At 45.6% G+C, this 18,666-nt stretch overlaps 1 protein-coding gene across 1 annotated transcript in view; it reads left to right on the forward strand.

Annotated features, from left to right (window-relative positions):
* Positions 1-18,666, forward strand: part of LOC119433495 (uncharacterized) — a 69,488-nt gene that overhangs the window by 31,695 nt on the left and 19,127 nt on the right. The window contains exons 5-6 of the mRNA XM_049659436.1: positions 880-1,176; positions 3,602-3,850. Of these exons, the coding sequence (XP_049515393.1) occupies positions 880-1,176; positions 3,602-3,850 (546 nt within the window). The remainder of the gene's footprint in view (positions 1-879; positions 1,177-3,601; positions 3,851-18,666) is intronic.

Consider the following 18,666-nt stretch of genomic DNA (forward strand, 5'->3'; position numbering starts at 1 on the left):
ATCTCACATTTATCAAAAATGTGTCTAGAATCGACGTGCAACCAATTGCAGTTTACCACAGCGACCATAAGGCAATGATCAATATGGTGACCAAGTAAATGGAAATAAAAAAAAAACAAGACAAAAGTAAGCAACGAAGTTATGTGATGTGTCTTTTCAACCATTTAACATAACCACCAAATTAAAAAAAAATTAATATGTAGTTAAACAAAACCAACAGCTTCGCTGATCTTCCATCGTCACATAGTGGAAGGGCTCTGAACGTTTTTAGAGGTATATCGCCTTCGATAAAGGTGCACACATTTGAGTACGCAACTATTTTTGCTATTTCTGCCTAATGGTAGCAAGGAAAAAAACCACGGACAGTCAGCTTACTTAATGTGGCTCTATTTCACTTCAGAGTGCAGCGTATCTCTAGACAACCACTCGCTTAAAATACTGCAATATTTAACTGGACGTTTGACATGCCGCGTTCTATCAGAAATGACAAAAAAAAAGCAGTTTTTCTTGTCTGGTACTGCTTGCAGACAATAATTAACTTCTACATGGCCGTGAGCCCGGAGTTTATTTCTTTATATATATATATATATATATATATATATATATATATATATAAACACGCAGCCTGACAGACGGCACAATAAGTAAATGTTTAATGACTCTGTAACTGCGATAACTCACTAGAGAATGCACAAAGCACTAATCTACCACCTTGGCTTGCTTTTTATGCAGTCCACGGTGCTTTGGAATAAAGTTACGCAAATTTGGTACATTTATTGATAGTCTATTGTAATTCGTGACTAAAGGGGGCCATCTTGCAATGTGCTGTTCAGTTGCGTAGAGTACGAGATGGCGGACCGATACCATGTTGTCGCACAGGCTCTCAGCTGTGCACCACGACGGCGTTCATCCTGGAGGCCGGCAAGGAGCTGGACGGGGCCTTCGAGCGCGAGGTGGTCTCCACGCGTGACCTGCAGGAGTGCTCAAACTACTGCACGCGCAGCCTGTCGGAGCGGGGCTACTTCTGCCGCTCGTTCCTGTTCGACGACAAGGCGCGCACGTGCACGCTCTACGACGAGGACCCGCTGGGCTACGGCGAAGGCAGCGAGGGCCACAAGCCGCTCAAGAGCAGCACGGGCGACCTCTACCGGGTGCTGTGCGGGAGCTCCGAGCGCGGTAAGCCGAGACCCGCTCTCGGAGCGGCAGCCCCTGTCTTAACTGCCGTCGCGAAACTATTGCGCAGAGCTAATCAAAGATTCCGCATTGACCCCCACGGGATGGAGGGAGGGAGAGAGGGAAGGAAGGAGGGAAGGAAGGAAGGAAGGAACAGACAGACAGAAGACAGACAGGCTATAGATATACAGATAGATAGACAAATAGATAGAGGGATATACAAATAGATAGATAGATGGATAGATAGATAGATAGATAGATAGATAGATGGATAGATAGATAGATAGATAGATTATGGTGGGAAACCTGAGAGATAGAGAAGTGGGCAAGTTTGCGCTGGTTTGAGGTTAAAACTAACAGCGTGGTGTCGAGGAAGACGAAGGCGATATCGAAACAATACAAGCGCTGTGCTCGCGCACACGCACTCACCTTTTTCCTCACCGCGTTCAAACTGAGAGGTAAGCCTCAGTAAAGTAAATGTAGAAAAAGAGAAAAATGTTGGTTATAAGGGACGAAGGGGGTGGTTAAGGTTCACGAACAGCAAAGCCTCTACATATCTCAAATCCAGAGCACGTTCATGCGGGAATTTGACGACAGCCTTTAGACCATCCGTCAAAGCTTGACTGGCAAAATGCAAGAAATGCTCTGCCATTGATTGTCTTTGCATCGAATACAGCGCGACAAAGGGAGTGCACCAATGAGACCAAAATTTCGAGGATAAGGAAGAAACTTGAGAGGAAGCGAGGAAACACGCAAGCATGAGCGATGGAAGGCGATAATGATAGGCTTAGCGTGAAGCGAACAGGAAGATGGTAGTTTGAATAAGTGACGAAACGTGGGTCGCTGATATACTAGTTAAGACTACGAGAACGAAATGGAGTTGTGCAGCTCACATAATACGTAAAGCAGATATTCGTTAATTGATTAGAATAACAGAACGGGTGCCAAAGGGGAAAAAGGCGCACTTCAGAGTGGCAGAGCGTTAGTTGGTGCGATGAGATTACGACATCGGCGTGAATGTGACGGAGTCAGCTGGCGCAAGATATGTGTTGCTGAAGATCGCTGTGAGAGGCCTTTGTGGTGAATTGAATTCTGGAATTTTACGCGCCAAAACCACGATTTGATTATGAGGCACGCCGTATATAGTGGGGGACTGCGGATTAATTTTGGCCACCAGGGGGTCTTTAACGTGACCCCAATGCACGGGACAAGGGCGTTTGTCGCATTTAGCCCCCATCAAATGGTGGCCGCTGTGGCCGGCCTTTGTGCAGAAGTGCACATGGATGTGATGGTGATGATAATAACAAAAATTACGTCAGTGCTTCAATAAGACTGTCGTAAGAACCGAAACTATGTGTACCACTCCGTTTGTTTCTCAAATACTGCTGCGGCAAGAAAAGGGTGGAGATGAACTGGAGAGAGACCTGAGCGATGATTGATTCCGGTGTGAACAACGGGGTCAATAAAACACAGGGAATACAGGGAGTGACTTCGTAATTTCCCGCTCCAGTCTTTCGATTGTGAGCAGTGGAGGTTAAAAAACTATACGAGATCGAAGATGGCTTTGCTTCCTGGCGCTGCACCGCTGTCTTCCACATAAGCAAACGCCTTGCTGAGCGCGTTGCTTCTACAGCTTTTCAGCTCTACGTATTTCACTCTTCTGCACTCGTTTGACGGCTTTAGAATTCTTCAAATTTCCATTTCATGTGGCGTTCTTCTAATAGAGCCTACTCTGAAAGACAGCTTCGCTGGTGCGTCGGATACATCTGCCTTCCATCCTTCACTGACGTTTGCCCTTGAAGAAGCAGGTGCTTCCCTGTGGGGGCGTTGCTTAAACAGCAAGCAGCTGCGCATTTCAAGTCTCTACCCACGCAGTAGTTATTTTTGTTTCACATCATTACCTTCTCTGTGAATGACCTTCTCTGAAAGGCAGTCTTACGGAAGGAACGGAGATGTCCATCCAGTCCAGCCTTTTTGCTACATTTGTGCCCTCGGTACATGTTGCGACATGTAGCGCAGTGCTTCGTGATGGTTACGGAGTGCGCGCAGCATCTCGGCTTTCCCTGCTTAGACGTGGCTCTCAGCTGCACCACGTTCGAGTGCTACCAGCGCACACTCCGGGACGACTCGCAGCTTGTTCTGTCCTTACTGCGGTTTGACTCAAAGAAAAGCGGACTCCTGCGCAGGCGCATTGCTTTAATTTGCTTGCAAACTTTACAGCGGCTTCTATTTCACTTCGCTGCACTCTCGCATTTCGCATTCTTCGCTGCGTCATTTCTTCCACTGGCATCTTTCGATTCCACGCCATGACCCCTTCGCTGGGAAGCAGCCTTGCCTTCGCTACCCTTGCGCCTTCGGAGCGTGTCTCCAACGTGAGTGCGTGTGTGTTAGCGAATGCGCGCGCCAACTGTGGGCTCTTCTTGCGTAGACGTGCTGCTCAACAACGCCACGTTCGAGTGCTACCGGCGCAAGCGGCTGGACGGCTCGCACCAGGTGGAGGTGAAGGCGTACTCGTTCCACGAGTGCCTGGACGAGTGCATGCGGCGCTACTCCAGGGACTGTCGCTCGGTCGAGTACTCGTCGCGCTACCAAATGTGCCGCTTCAGCTCCTACGACGGCCAGCCCAGGCCGAACCTGATCGACGACGACCACTACGACTTTTACGAGTTCAAGTGGTGTAAGTACGACGCACGGCCGCAGGCTCACTGGATGGTTTGGCGCTGTAGTGACCTCGTGTATGTTGGTGTCGTTCGTTAACTGCGCGACAGGGTGGGAAGTTTTGACTACTGAAGAGCCCGCTATTCCGAAATTGTGTAGCTTGTAAACTGTAAACGACAGAAATATATACGTGGTTAGAGATATACAGATATACAGGTTACACATACATGCGTAAATAATACGCATAATGTCTCACACATAATGCAATGCATCAGAGTGGAGTAGACTTTTTTTATTGTCGTTTGAAGAGAGAGAGAGAGAGGGTGGAGGGGAATAGCACGGAGAATAACTAGACTGCTCAGTTTGCTACTTTACACAAAGGAAACTAGAGATACAGAAGAGAAATGAAAACAAGTGTCCAGATTAGTAACATGCACACACAAGGCGCAGTTCGTCTAAAGTCGGGAAAGGGCTGGAAAGAAAAAATAACTGCGCATAAAGGTCTATCTTATGGTGTTCCAAAAACGATAAAGGTCGCAATGTAATACAGATTCGCATCTATATAAGGTTTCGTATCAGTCACGCAGCAGTAGTTCAAAGGAACGGCGAATACTGCTATGGCATACGTCAATGACTGATTGTGTATTTGTGCTTTAATGCATTCTCCTGCTGTTTACAACATAAAAAAAAGGCCGTTAAAGTTGAAAACAAACCGCCGGTTAGTAATGCCGAGCCGATTACGCGCAGCCGATACAGCTTTTTCTAGATCTTCAAGCTTAGCACGACGAAATGAAACTGGAACGGAAAAATTAAATACTACTGCAGAAACGTTATGCTGCATCAGGACTTATGCATGCATCGAATGTTTGTGGCGGAAAAAAGGTGTCATGGTATGAAGACGGCTCGGTTAGAAAAGCCTAGAAAAAAAGATAGAAAGGATTGCTGTATACTATCTTGAAAGTTCATGGTCATTGTGTGACGAAATAATACTGATCTGAAGTCAGTGGTAAGACAAAGATCTGGGCCATTAAGCACAGGTATACGGTTAGCTCGCAGTGTAAACAAGAAGCATTGAGCACTGTGATTGTGTGGGTTGGTTATTTGAATTACGAAACATTTGAACCGCACTAAAAAGAATGTGACTCTGAACAGCGTGAGTGCGTAATTCGCGTTCCCTGTCCAGCATATTTAGCGCCTTATCGCCCTCCTCCTCCTGGGGTCTTTCTGTCCCCAATCTTCTTCCCTAAGCAGAGTAGCGTGTAGGCCACATATACACCAGCAATTGTCTGCAATATATTAAACAGCATTCTCTCTATATACGAGTATATACCGCTTTCTTATTACGCTGCATGATATTGATCACAATAGACAGCTCCATTATAGACGCTAAGTAAATAAACGATAGTACACGCACAGTTTATGCAGTCTTTCGTGACGCAAGCAGCGTACGCATATATCCTTAGCGAATGTTTGCAACTAGATGCATTAGGATTGCGATGCTTTAGCGCAGTGCCGAAAATAGTAGCTGGAAACAAAGACGGGCGCTATCTCTGCTGTTTGTCGATTGTAATTATTTCTGTAAAGGCTTACTGGTGAAACCCGTACTGGTTTCTTGCGAACGTGGTTTACACTTGCAAAACTATCTATGGTATCCACTTGCACATCTAAAAAGAAAAAAAAAATGTGTAGAAGGCAAGGAATACGGAGAAAGACAGTAGAACTCTTGTGAGGGAAGAAATTCCACCGTGGTTGGTAGTTTACGGTGCATATAAGCTACAGGAAAGCAGATTGAAGAAGCGCTCGCAGAGTCATGGATTCCGGCCGAGAAAGTTAGATGAAAATTTCCCCCTTATCATGAGCTATATCTCGGAACTACGTGCGTCGCTAAGTCCACGTGTTCTGACATGAGTTTATCCACCCTGGATAAAATGTTCGGATATTCCAAAACTTTTGTTTTCATCTTGGTGTCTCTGAAAAGCGTTGAATGGTATCATTTAGAGTCTGGGTGACTTACCGTTTCCATATAGCAAATGTAAGATATAATGGAATCGGCTGCATGAAAGTTTTGATTGAACAGCCAGGAAGCCTTCGAAAATCATGCAGGCTCAGTCACCACAGTAGCGCAAAATTTTCGTGTCGTAATCTTATTGTATAAACTATCTTGGCTGCGACCCTTAAAGAAAAGGATCTTACCAGCAAAATAAGCGCAGTGAACGTGTAATTTACCTAAGCTTATGCACCGTAGGTTTTTATTTAGGCGCATAATCGAGGCGTAAAAGCTTTTTAGAGATGCTCCCGTACATGATGTTCATAGACTTACAAAAAAATTTGGCGAATTTATTGCGAAGCGCATTTCTCACTGAATCGCTACGTTTAAAAGTAATTACCTCTCAAGCCACTACACAGAATGAATGGCAAATAGGGTTATCGCAAACTGCCGGTTCAAGTTATTCTTCGCTAATGAGGCTACGATCAGTTAATCTTAGACTTTATGGAATTCTCAATCATGTGCACCTGGTTTGATGTTGTACGGCAAACTAACGCAATAAAAAGAAATTAAAAAATTGCACTTCGAGAGTAGTGTCAGAGAACGTCAATTCGTGAGATTGTACAGGTAAACCATGTGAGACTTTTTGCAATCTGCGAAAGCTTAATTGCATTAAGCACAGCCGACGGGGGATAGCAAATAGTGAAGAAACACGTTCGCTTTCATGTTCTACTTATTTGTTGTTCCCGGTTCCTACGCGCGACACGAGCTTTCACAAGCTATGCAACCAATTGTCCTCGCCCATACGTACAAACTGCTTAGCTACATTTCTAAGCATCAGTGCGAACTCACCGCTCTGCTGCCGCTTGAGCACTTCACTGCAACGCACTGCAACCCCCATCTGCGCATTTCTGATTCCGGCGCATACCTTTTACGCTATTTTCAATTCCTGGACTTTGCGCAAGCACGAACCTGGCAGCTTGTTTCTTTTCTGCCTTTTTTTTTTTTTTCGTAAGCTTTGGTGCATGACTTCACCACCACAAAGCGCTTGAAATACCATCCAGTGAGCCTGTGGTTTGCGCCGCAGAGCTCGACGGCTGTTATCAAACTGTGCACGTCTGTCTTTCCGTGCCACCCTGACCGCTGCCTCCACGCTTCTGCGGCTCCCGCTCTGGCTTCTCACAGAACCTGGGTTCTCAACGGTTCTGACTCCTGTCATCTGTAGGGGCCTTCACTGAGCCGGCGGCTTTCACTTATTCTCACTGGTGGCAACATCCAGGTTGATCGTTGACGTGGGCACGCCACGCCTGCGGGAGATGCGGTGGACGGTGAAAGCGCGTCCGAAGTGTCTTCTCGCTTGACCCCGACCGCAACTTTCCACAAGAAAGTTGTCAATCGAAAGATAGCGCAGACGTATTAGTGTAGTGTATGCCAGAGCGCCGTTAAGCACAGACACCAAGGGCACTGTTGATGATGGCGGAGATATTGTGCCTCTGTGTGGAACCAAAGCAGGAAAAATCATTTATAGCAATGACTATAACTATACTGCAGTCACCTGCTTGCGTAAACACGCCGTTAGCAATCTATTACATGTGGCAGGTACTTTTGTGTCATTTTTCTTCTTTTACTAGGAGGGACGTGTAACACAACGTTTCCGGCACAGTATGCTCGATCAGAGCCGCACCAGTTCTCGCAGCAAGTACATGCAGCTTTGCATCTTGCACGCCGTGCTTGCGGCGTAGAGACGCATGCCACACACGCGCGATATTCAGTCGGTGGCGAAAAGCGACACGACGGGCGGACACTGCCGTATCACTGCGTCGCGGTGGGTGGCCGTTACATGGACGCGACAATCGCGAAGAGAAGTGGGGACACTTTTCAATTGTTGCCTGATTAGATACAGTCGTACGCCCGTGAAAAAAATTGCGAACCTGTCGCGAGATCAACGTCTTACCGAGAGACAGAGGAGATCAATAAATATTAGCGAAAAAAAATACCGCACTGTCAGAGTTAAATGTTGCTGAGAAAAAAAAAGAACCAGAAAGCTCGCCTTCGCGCATCCACGGCTGCACGGCAATGAGGAAGTAAACGCTTCTTGCCGATAGAATGGATTTGAATTGCGTTACGTACGTATGCGGCCTCTGAAACCATGATGCGTTCAAGGCATTCGTCGTACTCGTTAGTACTCGGGAACTCTGCTTAACAAAAAAAAAAAAAAGGGCCTGGTATAATTTCTGTGCGCCCGCGCTATTGTGTGTGTGTGTGTGTTGTGTGTGCGCATGTGTGTGCGGGCGTGTGTGCGCATGTGGTGGGCTGTGTGTGCGGGCGTGTGTGCGTGCGTGTACTCATGTTTCCCCAATTCTCTATGCACCCACGCAAAACGTCGCTATATATAGATTCTAACACGTTAGATCTTCTGCATTATTTTAAATCTTTCTTTGGCAAGAGCACTCATGCAAGACAAAAATGCGTCTAATGCGTTGTGGTTTGACAAAGACTCGAAAGATGGCGCGACCAACTACCCTCCACGTTGCTTGTAACGCGGTATTTCGCAAAAAAGGGCAATACGTAAGCGTACTATGCTGCAAGATGCACACGGCTACGGTTCAAAGATCCTCGCTTCCGAAAACGATCTTGAGTACAACTGGATAAATGCTGTCCGGAGAAGTTCACATTGAACTTCGTACCGAGGACAAATGCACAAAGGCGTTTAATAGTCTTCGTTTCCACAAGATTTGCACACAGGCGTGCCACCCATTCCAATGAAGAACAAAGCCATTTACAAACAATGGCTGAATGTATATCGTATCTGTTACAGGTCCCATGAAGCGAATAATGCAACATTATATCTCAAATTCGCTATATTGACTTGCGCTGGCTATAGTTACCAAACATGGCTTCGACGTTGACTCGAAGGTGCGTTCTAATTTCAAAATCAATATGCGTACAATCACAGCACGACATGTAAGTGCCCGGCGGCGCAAACGTTAGACAGGTTTAGAGACAGCAACAGAAAAATTCCAACTGTGATTCTTTGGCATTAAAAAAAAAAATACGTGAACCGACGTATACACATGCTGGCTTTAATGTTTATGGTTAGTAATGTGAACGTATATCTAACTAGCAAAAATTACAATCCACAAGGCGAGTGAGTCTCGGGCCTGATTGCAGGCTGACAGATCGGCCATTGGCAGGTAGTTCGGGAAACGATGATAGGAGATATACGGGTACATTACTAGCCTAATGTCAAAAGAAATTACGCCGACCTTTCACGCTATATGTTTTAGCAGTCTAGCTACACTCGGTGACGTCGGGAAACGTCTTGAGACTATGAATCATTCCAAGTGTTTCGCCATGTGCAGCAATATATTTTCGCGGGGTTGTACAAAAGGTTGCGTCGTTATATATTCATGTCAAAATAAGACGGACAAATAAAGGGAAAATTGATCTTTGCAGATCTGTTGACTTTTTGGCCGTTTAAAGCCGTTTCACAGGGTTCGATTGTGCTTGTGATTTCTCTCGAGCTACTTCGCAGGTGTGGCAAATTGGCTCCCTCAGGTTTGCGATTTGACTGTTCTATACATTGCGCTCGAGCGTTAAATGTAACATCACTGCATTTTGCCAGATTTTTGAAGAGATATTTTTCGAAACTGAGGCTATAACCACAGGATTTCGGCTAATAGATACGACTTCGTTAATGCTGAGCTTCAATTCTGCAATTGGTATTAGAGGTCCTAAAGTTGTTAGTGATGTTTAGGTAGGTAGAGTTAAATGCGGTCCAAATGTAGAAAGTTTCAACACTACGCCTCCGGCTGCTCTATGCCACTTCTATGCAATAAAAATAAATTGCTTTAAAAATAAACGGATACATAAAATGATAATAAAAAGGTCACTTTTAACGCGAGCAAACACGCAAAAGTGAAAGAAAGCAAAAAAAAAAAAAAAGAAAAGGACGACACATCAGCATAGAAAGCCAGTCACCGCATAAAATCGTCCAGAGTATTTCAAACACACACACATATAATATTATATATATATATATATATATATATATATATATATATATATATATATATATTGTTACTGCAGTGAAAGCTGTCCTTTCAAGCCAGTAAGTGGTCGTGGTGCAAATATCGTCCTAACTGACAATGCATGATTGCCCATAGTCCAAAGTTTTGTTAATAAGCTAACACCACACAGCTGTTGATTGTTCAAGTAACGTCCGCCTCTTCAAGCGGACGCAACAGAACTGGGCTATCTGCCACGAAAGCTTTCTAAGTATCTTTCCACTTAAAAAAGAACTCGGCTGTATCTACTAGATTTGAGTGGAGGTTAAAGTGCGCGATTACGAATACTGCAAGCTTGAACAAACTCCACCAAATTTAAGCACGTCCTTTAAGAACGTGAGGCACTCAGGGCGCGTTGAAGAGGCACCAAAGGGAAAACTAAAGTTTATCCTTATTGGTAGGTTACCCTTATACACGCACGCACACACAACACACACAAAACGAAGAAAGAAAGGAAGTGAAATAAAGAGAAAGCACATTTACCGTGAGGGTTGGGTTGATAAGCCTGAAAAGACGCGAGAACAAAAAACGGGTAGCGGTGCCGCTTTGAAGTATACCGCGTCCTTTCGCGTCTAGTTATATTTTCACAAGAATACCAAAGAGTTTAGCAACCTTATGTATATAAAAAAAAATATCTTTTCATGATACAAGCAGTAGCCGGCGCCGCATTCGTGCCCTAAGATGTCAATTTTTCCTTTTTATTATGCCAAGAAGAGAGAAAGTAATTTATAGTAGTAAGTATGAAGTACGCTGAATTCTAAATGAGCCAAATTCTCGCTGTCTCGACAACTTTTACTGCGGCACATCAACCCAAAAACGAAGGAAAAATTTATATTTAAAACTCGTAATGTCATTCTGACGTAACGGCGCTGGGCTTGATTGACTTTATTTGATTGACTAATTGACATGATTGACATGATTGACTTTATTTACCACAGAGTTCAAAATAATTATGTGGTGGGGTTCTAGGCATACATTGCTCGCAGGCAACTTGACCGACTTATAAACCCATCTAAGGCAACAGAAGACAGTGAGCGCACACTCGAAAAAAAAAAAAGAAAAAGAAAAAAGAAAGACATCCGTTTACAAACACGTATGTATACAAATCAGAGAGAACCAGCGAAACAAAAAAGAAAAAAAAATGAAGAAAAGAGAGCTTGATCTTTTAGTAATGAACCTATTACGGCGAAGCTTATCATTCCCTTCGTCTCCATCAATTTACCAGTCTTCATGAGTGTAAGTTTTATCACTCTTAGCTGGTTTAACGTTTCTCTCTAGCCTGCCTTTAAAGGGAGGCCCTTGATCTTTCCCGTATTCATAAAGCTGGTATTCTCTATGCCTCCCACGTTATTTTCGATCTTCGACGCGCCGCACGATTGTCGGAATCGCCAATGCCAGCCGCTTGCAAAATGTTTTCTGCCAGACAAGTGCAACAATCGCGCGCCTCTTCCGTAATAGGGTGCCTCGATGCCCAGCGCCGCCGTCCAGGGTGGAGACAACCCCGCTGGCGCCGCCATATTGTGTCACACGAGCTGAGACTCAGCTACGCTTGCGTTCATAAAGTGTTACTCGCGGCGCGCTTCCAAGTGCTTTGCCTTGATGTGGATTTTTTTATCGGTGTCCCATCTGCATATCTTTATACCCAATAGCCGTTAACTCGTCGAAGGTCGAAGACGTAAATGTATGGCGCCGGGAATATGCCCCAAGTTGCCTAATTCAATCACATTTAATATGCCGTGTGTATGTTTAAAATACGCACTATTTTTTTTTTCTTTTTTTTTGCGCTTCGATGCTTGGTATATAAGGTTTGTGACCCCCTGTGTGTGGAAGTTTTTCTTTTTCGCTGTCTTGTTTTGGTTTACACGTCACGCCTCCTTTACCGTAGCCAGCCACTCGCGCACTTATTTAGACAAGAAACTTTATTTCAAAAACGAAGGAAAAATTTATATTTAAAACTCGTAATGTCATTCTGACGTAACGGCGCTGGGCTTTGAATGAATGATTGACTTTATTTCCCACAGAGTTCAAAATAATTCTGTGGTGGGGTTCTAGGCATACATTGCTCGCAGGCAACTTGACCGACTTATAAACCCATCTAAGGCAACAGAAGACAGTGAGCGCACACTCGAAAAAAAAAAAGAAAAAGAAATATGAAAGACATCCATTTACAAACACGTATGTATACAAATCAGAGAGAACCAGGAAAACAAAAAAGAAAAAAAATGAAGAAAAGAGAACTTGATCTTTTAGTAATGAACCTCTTACGGCGAAGCTTATCATTCCCTTTGTCTCCATCAATTTACCAGTCTTCATGAGTGTAAGTTTTATCACTCTTAGCTGGTTTAACGTTTCTCTCTAGCCTGCCTTTAAAGGGAGGCCCTCGATCTTTCCCGTATTCTTAAAGCCGGTATTCTCTATGCCTCCCACGTTATTTTCGATCTTCGACGCGCCGCACGATTGTCGGAATCGCCAATGCCAGCCGCTTGCAAAATGTTTTCTGCCAGACAAGTGCAACAATCGCGCGCCTCTTCCGTAAACAAACCGCTCGCCGCCTGTCGACGTCTGTCGTCGTCGCCGTCGTCATGGCATTCTCGGAAAGAGATGACAAAGGCCTGCAGAGCTGTTCCTCTGTGCGCTTTTGTTGTTGCTTCGCTGACAAATGCGAAGGTATAGGCTACACTAGAGCCGGATATCCAAATACACAGTTGAGAAATTAAAGGTACACATTTCCCCATAAATACGCGCACACATACTACAAATACAGAAATGTACTAAGCCGGCATAAAAAAAAAATGCTGGCAGTTTAGGTTTAGCCAATTGGTTTAGCTTGGCGATGAAGGCGTCTCAGAACGCTGGCGCGGATGAGGAGCGCCACGAGCGGCGTTGCAGGCGTCGTACTTCTAGGGAGCCTACATTCAAACAGCGTTGCATATAGGCTCCCGACACACCTTTAAGGCCCCTACGCGCCTCTAAGGCCCCTACGCACCTCTAAGGCCCCTACGCACCTCGACGGTGCACGAGTTGAGGCCAATGGGAAAACCGTCGAATGAATTGATGAAAAACTTTATTTATCCCTCTTGCAAGGAAAGGGGGCAATGGGATAGAGGGGAGGGGGGAGGAACTTCTTGAAGTAGGCCTCCTCTACTATCTCAGCCCACTTCAGGATGGCCTCCTGAAGGTAGGGCCTCGAGCTGCGCAAGGCAGCCTCCCACTGCTCCTCACTAGATATGAATTGTTTGAGTAAACAGGGAAGGGGGGGGGGGTGCCACATGACGCGGGTTAAGTCTGCTCTGGGAGAGACGCAGAATTTACAAGAGGGAGAAAGGTAAATGGAGGGATGAATGCGGTGGAGGAGGTAAGGGGAGGTAAAGCTGCGAGTCTGCAGCTGTCGCCACAGAACTTCACAGCTGCGCGGGGATTTGCGCATGAGCGGCGGAAAGGTCAAACGCTCTAATCGGTAGTGTGTGCAGATGTCGCGGTAGCTAATAAGCCTATCCCGCGCTGTAAACGGTGCCTCCTCCGTAGCGAGGTCCGACACATCTGATGCTCGCGCCCGGACCGTAAATCCTCGGGCACTGGCATGAGCAGCCTCGTTTCAGGCAAGGCCCGCATGCGCAGGAGTACAGATTATTGCTACAGTTTGATGCAGAGGAGGGGTCAAAAGTAAGGAAAGGGTTGGCTAAGAGACCCTGCCTGCTCCGAAGTTATGTATGGCTGTTTTTGAGTAGCTAACGATAACCGATGACTTTAGGATTGTGAGGGCCAGGGCTATGGCTGCCTCCTCTGCCTCCTCCGAGGAAGAGCCAGGAATGGAGGCGGCGGCAGCAACCTGGCCGTCAGAGTTGACTGATATTGCATACTGATTCCTGTTCCCATAATCGGCGGCATCAACATCGAGCACATCTTTTGAGGAGGAGAATTGTTTTTGGAGAGCCTTTGCTCGCTGCCTTCTGCGCTGTTTGTGGTGCACAGGGTGCATGTTTTTTTTTTTTTTTTAGGAAGTGGAGGGATGTAGAGGTTCTAGTGTATGTGATGTGGAATGGTGTATTTAGTCTTGGTGACGGGTGCCGGAGTGATAGAAAGGGTTTGTAGAATGTGTCGGCCTGTCACAGTGTTAGAAAGTCTGCTGTCGACATTTGCCAGCGCCCTCAGAAAGACACATTTTTAGTTTGACGCTTACTTTCCGTTCCGCTGAGGCCAGTGCGTATGCGCCGCCGCCATGCGGTACGCAACAGCTCCACAGGAACGCTAATAGAGAGTTTTAACGCGATAAAGTTAAGGGCCCCGTGTCGCAGAAAATCCGGCGTCGGCGTCGGCTTCGGCGTTAAGCAGCGGCGTCTGGCGGAAATAATCATGCCGAACCACATCAGCCCGAAGCACCCCAACCACACAGGCCCCCTCCACGTGGCGCAGATGCGTTAGCGAACAAAATTGAATTTCTCAAAGTAAAATTAGTCAGAAAAATCGTAAAGTATGACTTAACTACAACCTACAGACATGACAGCGTTGTATTGTAATTTGAATGTACGAGAAAACATAATTCCGTTACGAGGAAACTGAAACACAAACCCCCTTTGCAGCATTTCTACGATATTAACAGCGGTGCGCTCGGGTAGGTCACTTGCGAAAGACACATCCAGATGGCGCTCGCCTCCACGGCAGCGTGGGAAGCCTAAAAGTAAGCGCTGTTAATCATCCCCAACCACGCAGGCCCTCCAAATATATTTAGGCATGCCACACAATTTTATAATTAGTTTTGCTCATACCTTGTTTTGCATTCTTGGCAAAGCTATTCCTCGGAATTTTGAGAATGACAATCCACAAACAAATGTGATGAAACAAAATACCCACAGCGCATGCCCTTTATGTTAAATCTTCTCAGACTGAAATATAAAAAGTACGAAACAAAAACGGAAACCTAAAAATTATGCAACTTTTTTTGGCGTGGCTGTGACGCGCCCCACGCAAGAGGCCGCGTTTCTACCAGAAAGCTCGCCTTCGTGCATAGCGTTCATAGCGTGCATAGCGCCAGTGTTTCCCGGTAACCATTACGGTTGCTTAAGCTGCAGTTGTCGGGAAGCGTGAGAAGCAGTCAGGGATCTTTGAGTGCTATCGCGTTCCACTTTTAAAAGCGAAGCTTAAGCGTCCTCCCAAATTTTTGATATAGGACGGCTTATACTGCTGCTGTAAAAATTTCTTCCCAGCAATGCATTGGTGTTTAAAAGTGAAGCCGACTTTAAGGGGATCGGTGTAAGCCAAGGAGGTTTTAAATAAAAATATTATTTTAAACCTCCTTGTTGTAAGCTTGGTCTTTGTAAGCTGGCTTTCCCACGTTGCGGGTTGCAGTGAAGCCTACTCGTAAAGAAAAATGCGATGCGAACGGGTCCCGATAACGATATCGCGTTCCACTCTTAAAGCCGAAGCTATGGTGGCTAGAAGTGTTGCTCCGAAGCAATTAAGCGTCCTCCAATTTTTGGCTCTCCGATGAAACAGGCCCTCCGCGAGGCGCAGAGGCGTTAATGAACTAATTGAATTTCTAAAAAAAATTCGTCAGAAAAATCGTAAAGTACGACTTAACCACAACCTACAGACGCGATAGCGTCGGATTGTAATTTGATTGTACAAGAAAACATAGTTCTGTAACGAGGAAACTCAAGCACAAACCCCTTTTCCAGCATTTCTACCATACCACCTGCGGCGCGCAGAGGCGAACGTGGAAAAAAAGAAAGCTGCAGTTCCAGGAAAGCCTCACAAGCATTCAGGGATCTTTGAATGCTATCGCGTTCCTCTCTTAAAGGCGAAGCTTAAGCGTCCTCCAATTTTTGTCCTCTCCGTATATGGCAGTGCTTCCTGGTCGTGAGCCCATGCATGTGCTATTCACAAACGATTGCATTGTACCCATCGACTTGAAACAATACATCTCGATTTATTTGTTTCACTTATTATTATTATAACTATTATTAGGGGCGGAATGCTTGAAGCCTGTTTCACCTCCGCCGCACTATCTCTATGATCAGGCCACGATCACCTTGTTATTGTTGACGCACAAACACGAAATATAGATGGAACCCTAGCCATATACAGCTTCACTGTAAAAAGAAAAGAAAAAAAAAGCCGGCAGATCCCACGCCCTGTGGGAATCGATGTTATGCGAAGCAGTGTGAGGGGAGCCTACCAAGTTAACTGAACGACCATGAGAGCACCAAGACGTAGGCGGCTGTTTGATGACCTACATGAAACAGATGTCATGACATTTATGTCATGACCTATCATTTATGTTCATCAGACACTCTTGTCATGCTATGCCAATTTTGGTACCCACCAACGAAACGACCATGACAGCATAAAAACGTAGGCGGTAGTTTCATGACCTACATGATACACATGTCATGACATTTATGTCATGACCTATCATTTATGTTCATCAGACACTCTTGTCATGCTATGCCAATTTTGGTACCCACCAACGAAACGACCATGAGAGCATCAAAACGTAGGCGGTAGTTTCATGACCTAAATGACACACATGTCATGATATTCATGTTATGACCTATCATTTATTTTCATCGTACACTCTTGTCATGCTATGCCAATTTTGATACCTACCGAGTTAACGAAACGACCATGAGAGCACCAAGACGTAGACGGCTAGATAGATAGATAGATAGATAGATAGATAGATAGATAGATAGATAGATAGATAGATAGATAGATAGATAGATAGATAGATAATGTCAAAGTGGCAAATGTTCGCCAAGACATGCTTCGCAATAAAAAAAAAAAAAAACGCGAAAAGGAGCTATACAAGTGCCGTTTGCACATGTGGCTTTCAGTACAGCTGGTAATACATCCACACATATTTCGTTCTTGCGTTCTTCCGCTGGCGAAACCTTCTACTGCGTCAGCAGCCACCTGCAACTTGCCGTTTGCCGCACGTTTGATCTTTCTCTTCTTACTTACCGTGCATTGTCGCAAGCGATTACGGCATTTCCATCTCAACTGCGCCCTTTCCACGTGCGCAGCAATTTCGGCGGGATTTCGGCATAGGTGCATATACTCAGGCCACGCTTCTCAGGGCTCGTGGTGCGAGAACGCAGCGCCGCCGCAACGAGCCCATCGCGGAATTTTCTATTGTAATCTGTCGGCAAAGGGAGCAGAAGGTTTATTCTCGAACTATGCACAAAATTACGAGGCTCACCGCAAACTGCGCAAGATCTCCAGGAATCGCGCCGGACGTGTTACAATTTGCAACACTCAAGGTGTTGTTTATGGTATAGCTACGAGATGGGTCACCACGGAGCCGACAGAGATGCGCTGTTGCGCTTGAATTTGATGTTTGAAACGCCGTGAAATCCGTTGTCGCGGACGGGTGTGGTAATGATGATGCGCGCTCTGTCAAAAAAAGAAAAAAAGACAATCGGCATTGGTGCACGGCTGAGATGGCCTTGGCGCCCTGCACTGCCGAGCTCGAGGCTGCCGGTTCGATTCGCGAAACCTCTCACATTTCGGCAGGGGCGAAATAAAGAAATCCTTGAGTATTTATAGATTTTCGTCATCATTATCGGCCTATTTATATCCGCTGCAGGACGAAGGAACTACCCCAGCGATCTCAAATCAGCCCCCTACCTGGCGCCAGACCATTCCAAGTCATGCCTGCAAATTTTTCTAATTTCATTACACTACCTATAGTTCTCTGCCGTCCTCAACAGCGAGTTGGCACCCATTCTGTGACTCTGATAGACCACCGGTTATCTGGCCTACGCAATGCATGACCTTCCCAATTCTACTACATCCACACTCTCAATCAAGTACCGGTGTTTCTTTACGCTGAGGAATACAAAACACAAACACCATATTTACTACAGTACCTGTATATGAAAAAAAAAGAAGTAAAAATATACACCACTCTTTCTGTAGTTCGAACTTCACGTTTTCGCTTTCCTCTCGAGCTATTCGGCAAATGCGAAACCGTCGCGTATAGAAAGCTACGTTGACTCACAATAGCTTCCTTGAGAAATCGAAGAAAGAGAGCGCTGTCAAAAGCTGCCGGACTGCGTGGCCCAGTGACACATGCGCCGAATTCTCCGGTACTGGTGTTGTTCCATTTATTGGCGCTGAAAGATGTCCACGAGTATAGCACACTTGTTTAATATAGCGTGCGGTATCGTTAGCAAACACTTCTGATTCCCTTCCCCCAGTGTGGGGTAGCCAACCGGGCTCAGTCCTGGTTAACCTCCCTGCCTTTCATTAATCATGTTTCCCCCCCTCTCTCTCCCTTCTGATTCTGAATTACCGTGTGCAGAATTCTTTGTAGCTTTGTCTCTTTCTTTTCTCGATCATTTTTTCTTTAGTTGCGGCCACACGAAATCAACAAACAATGAAGTCAGGGGAAACATAAGAAAATTAACTGTGATTCTTTAATTCAGGTGTAGAAATGCTAGATTAAAGGAAAATGACAGTGCACGAAGATATAATTTGCCGCGGGTGGGATAGGAACCCACATCCTCCGCATTACGCGTGCGATACTCCGACAATTGAGCTATTGAGCTACGGTGACGGCTATCGATCTCACCGTTCACTTTCTTGCATATGTGGGCATGTACGCTGCATCTAGCCCTGGGAGCGTTGACGCGGAGTCGCTTACGGCCACGGACGACAGATGCAAGTTTATTGTAAGCTGTTACGTCATACGTTCTCGAGAACCAAAATCTCGTCAAGTCAAAATTATGGAGTTGGACGTATCAAGGCCACGCACGGACTGCGAGGAAGCCGTACGTAGTA

Source organism: Dermacentor silvarum, chromosome 11, assembly GCF_013339745.2.
Source record: "Dermacentor silvarum isolate Dsil-2018 chromosome 11, BIME_Dsil_1.4, whole genome shotgun sequence".
NCBI lineage: Eukaryota > Metazoa > Arthropoda > Arachnida > Ixodida > Ixodidae > Dermacentor > Dermacentor silvarum.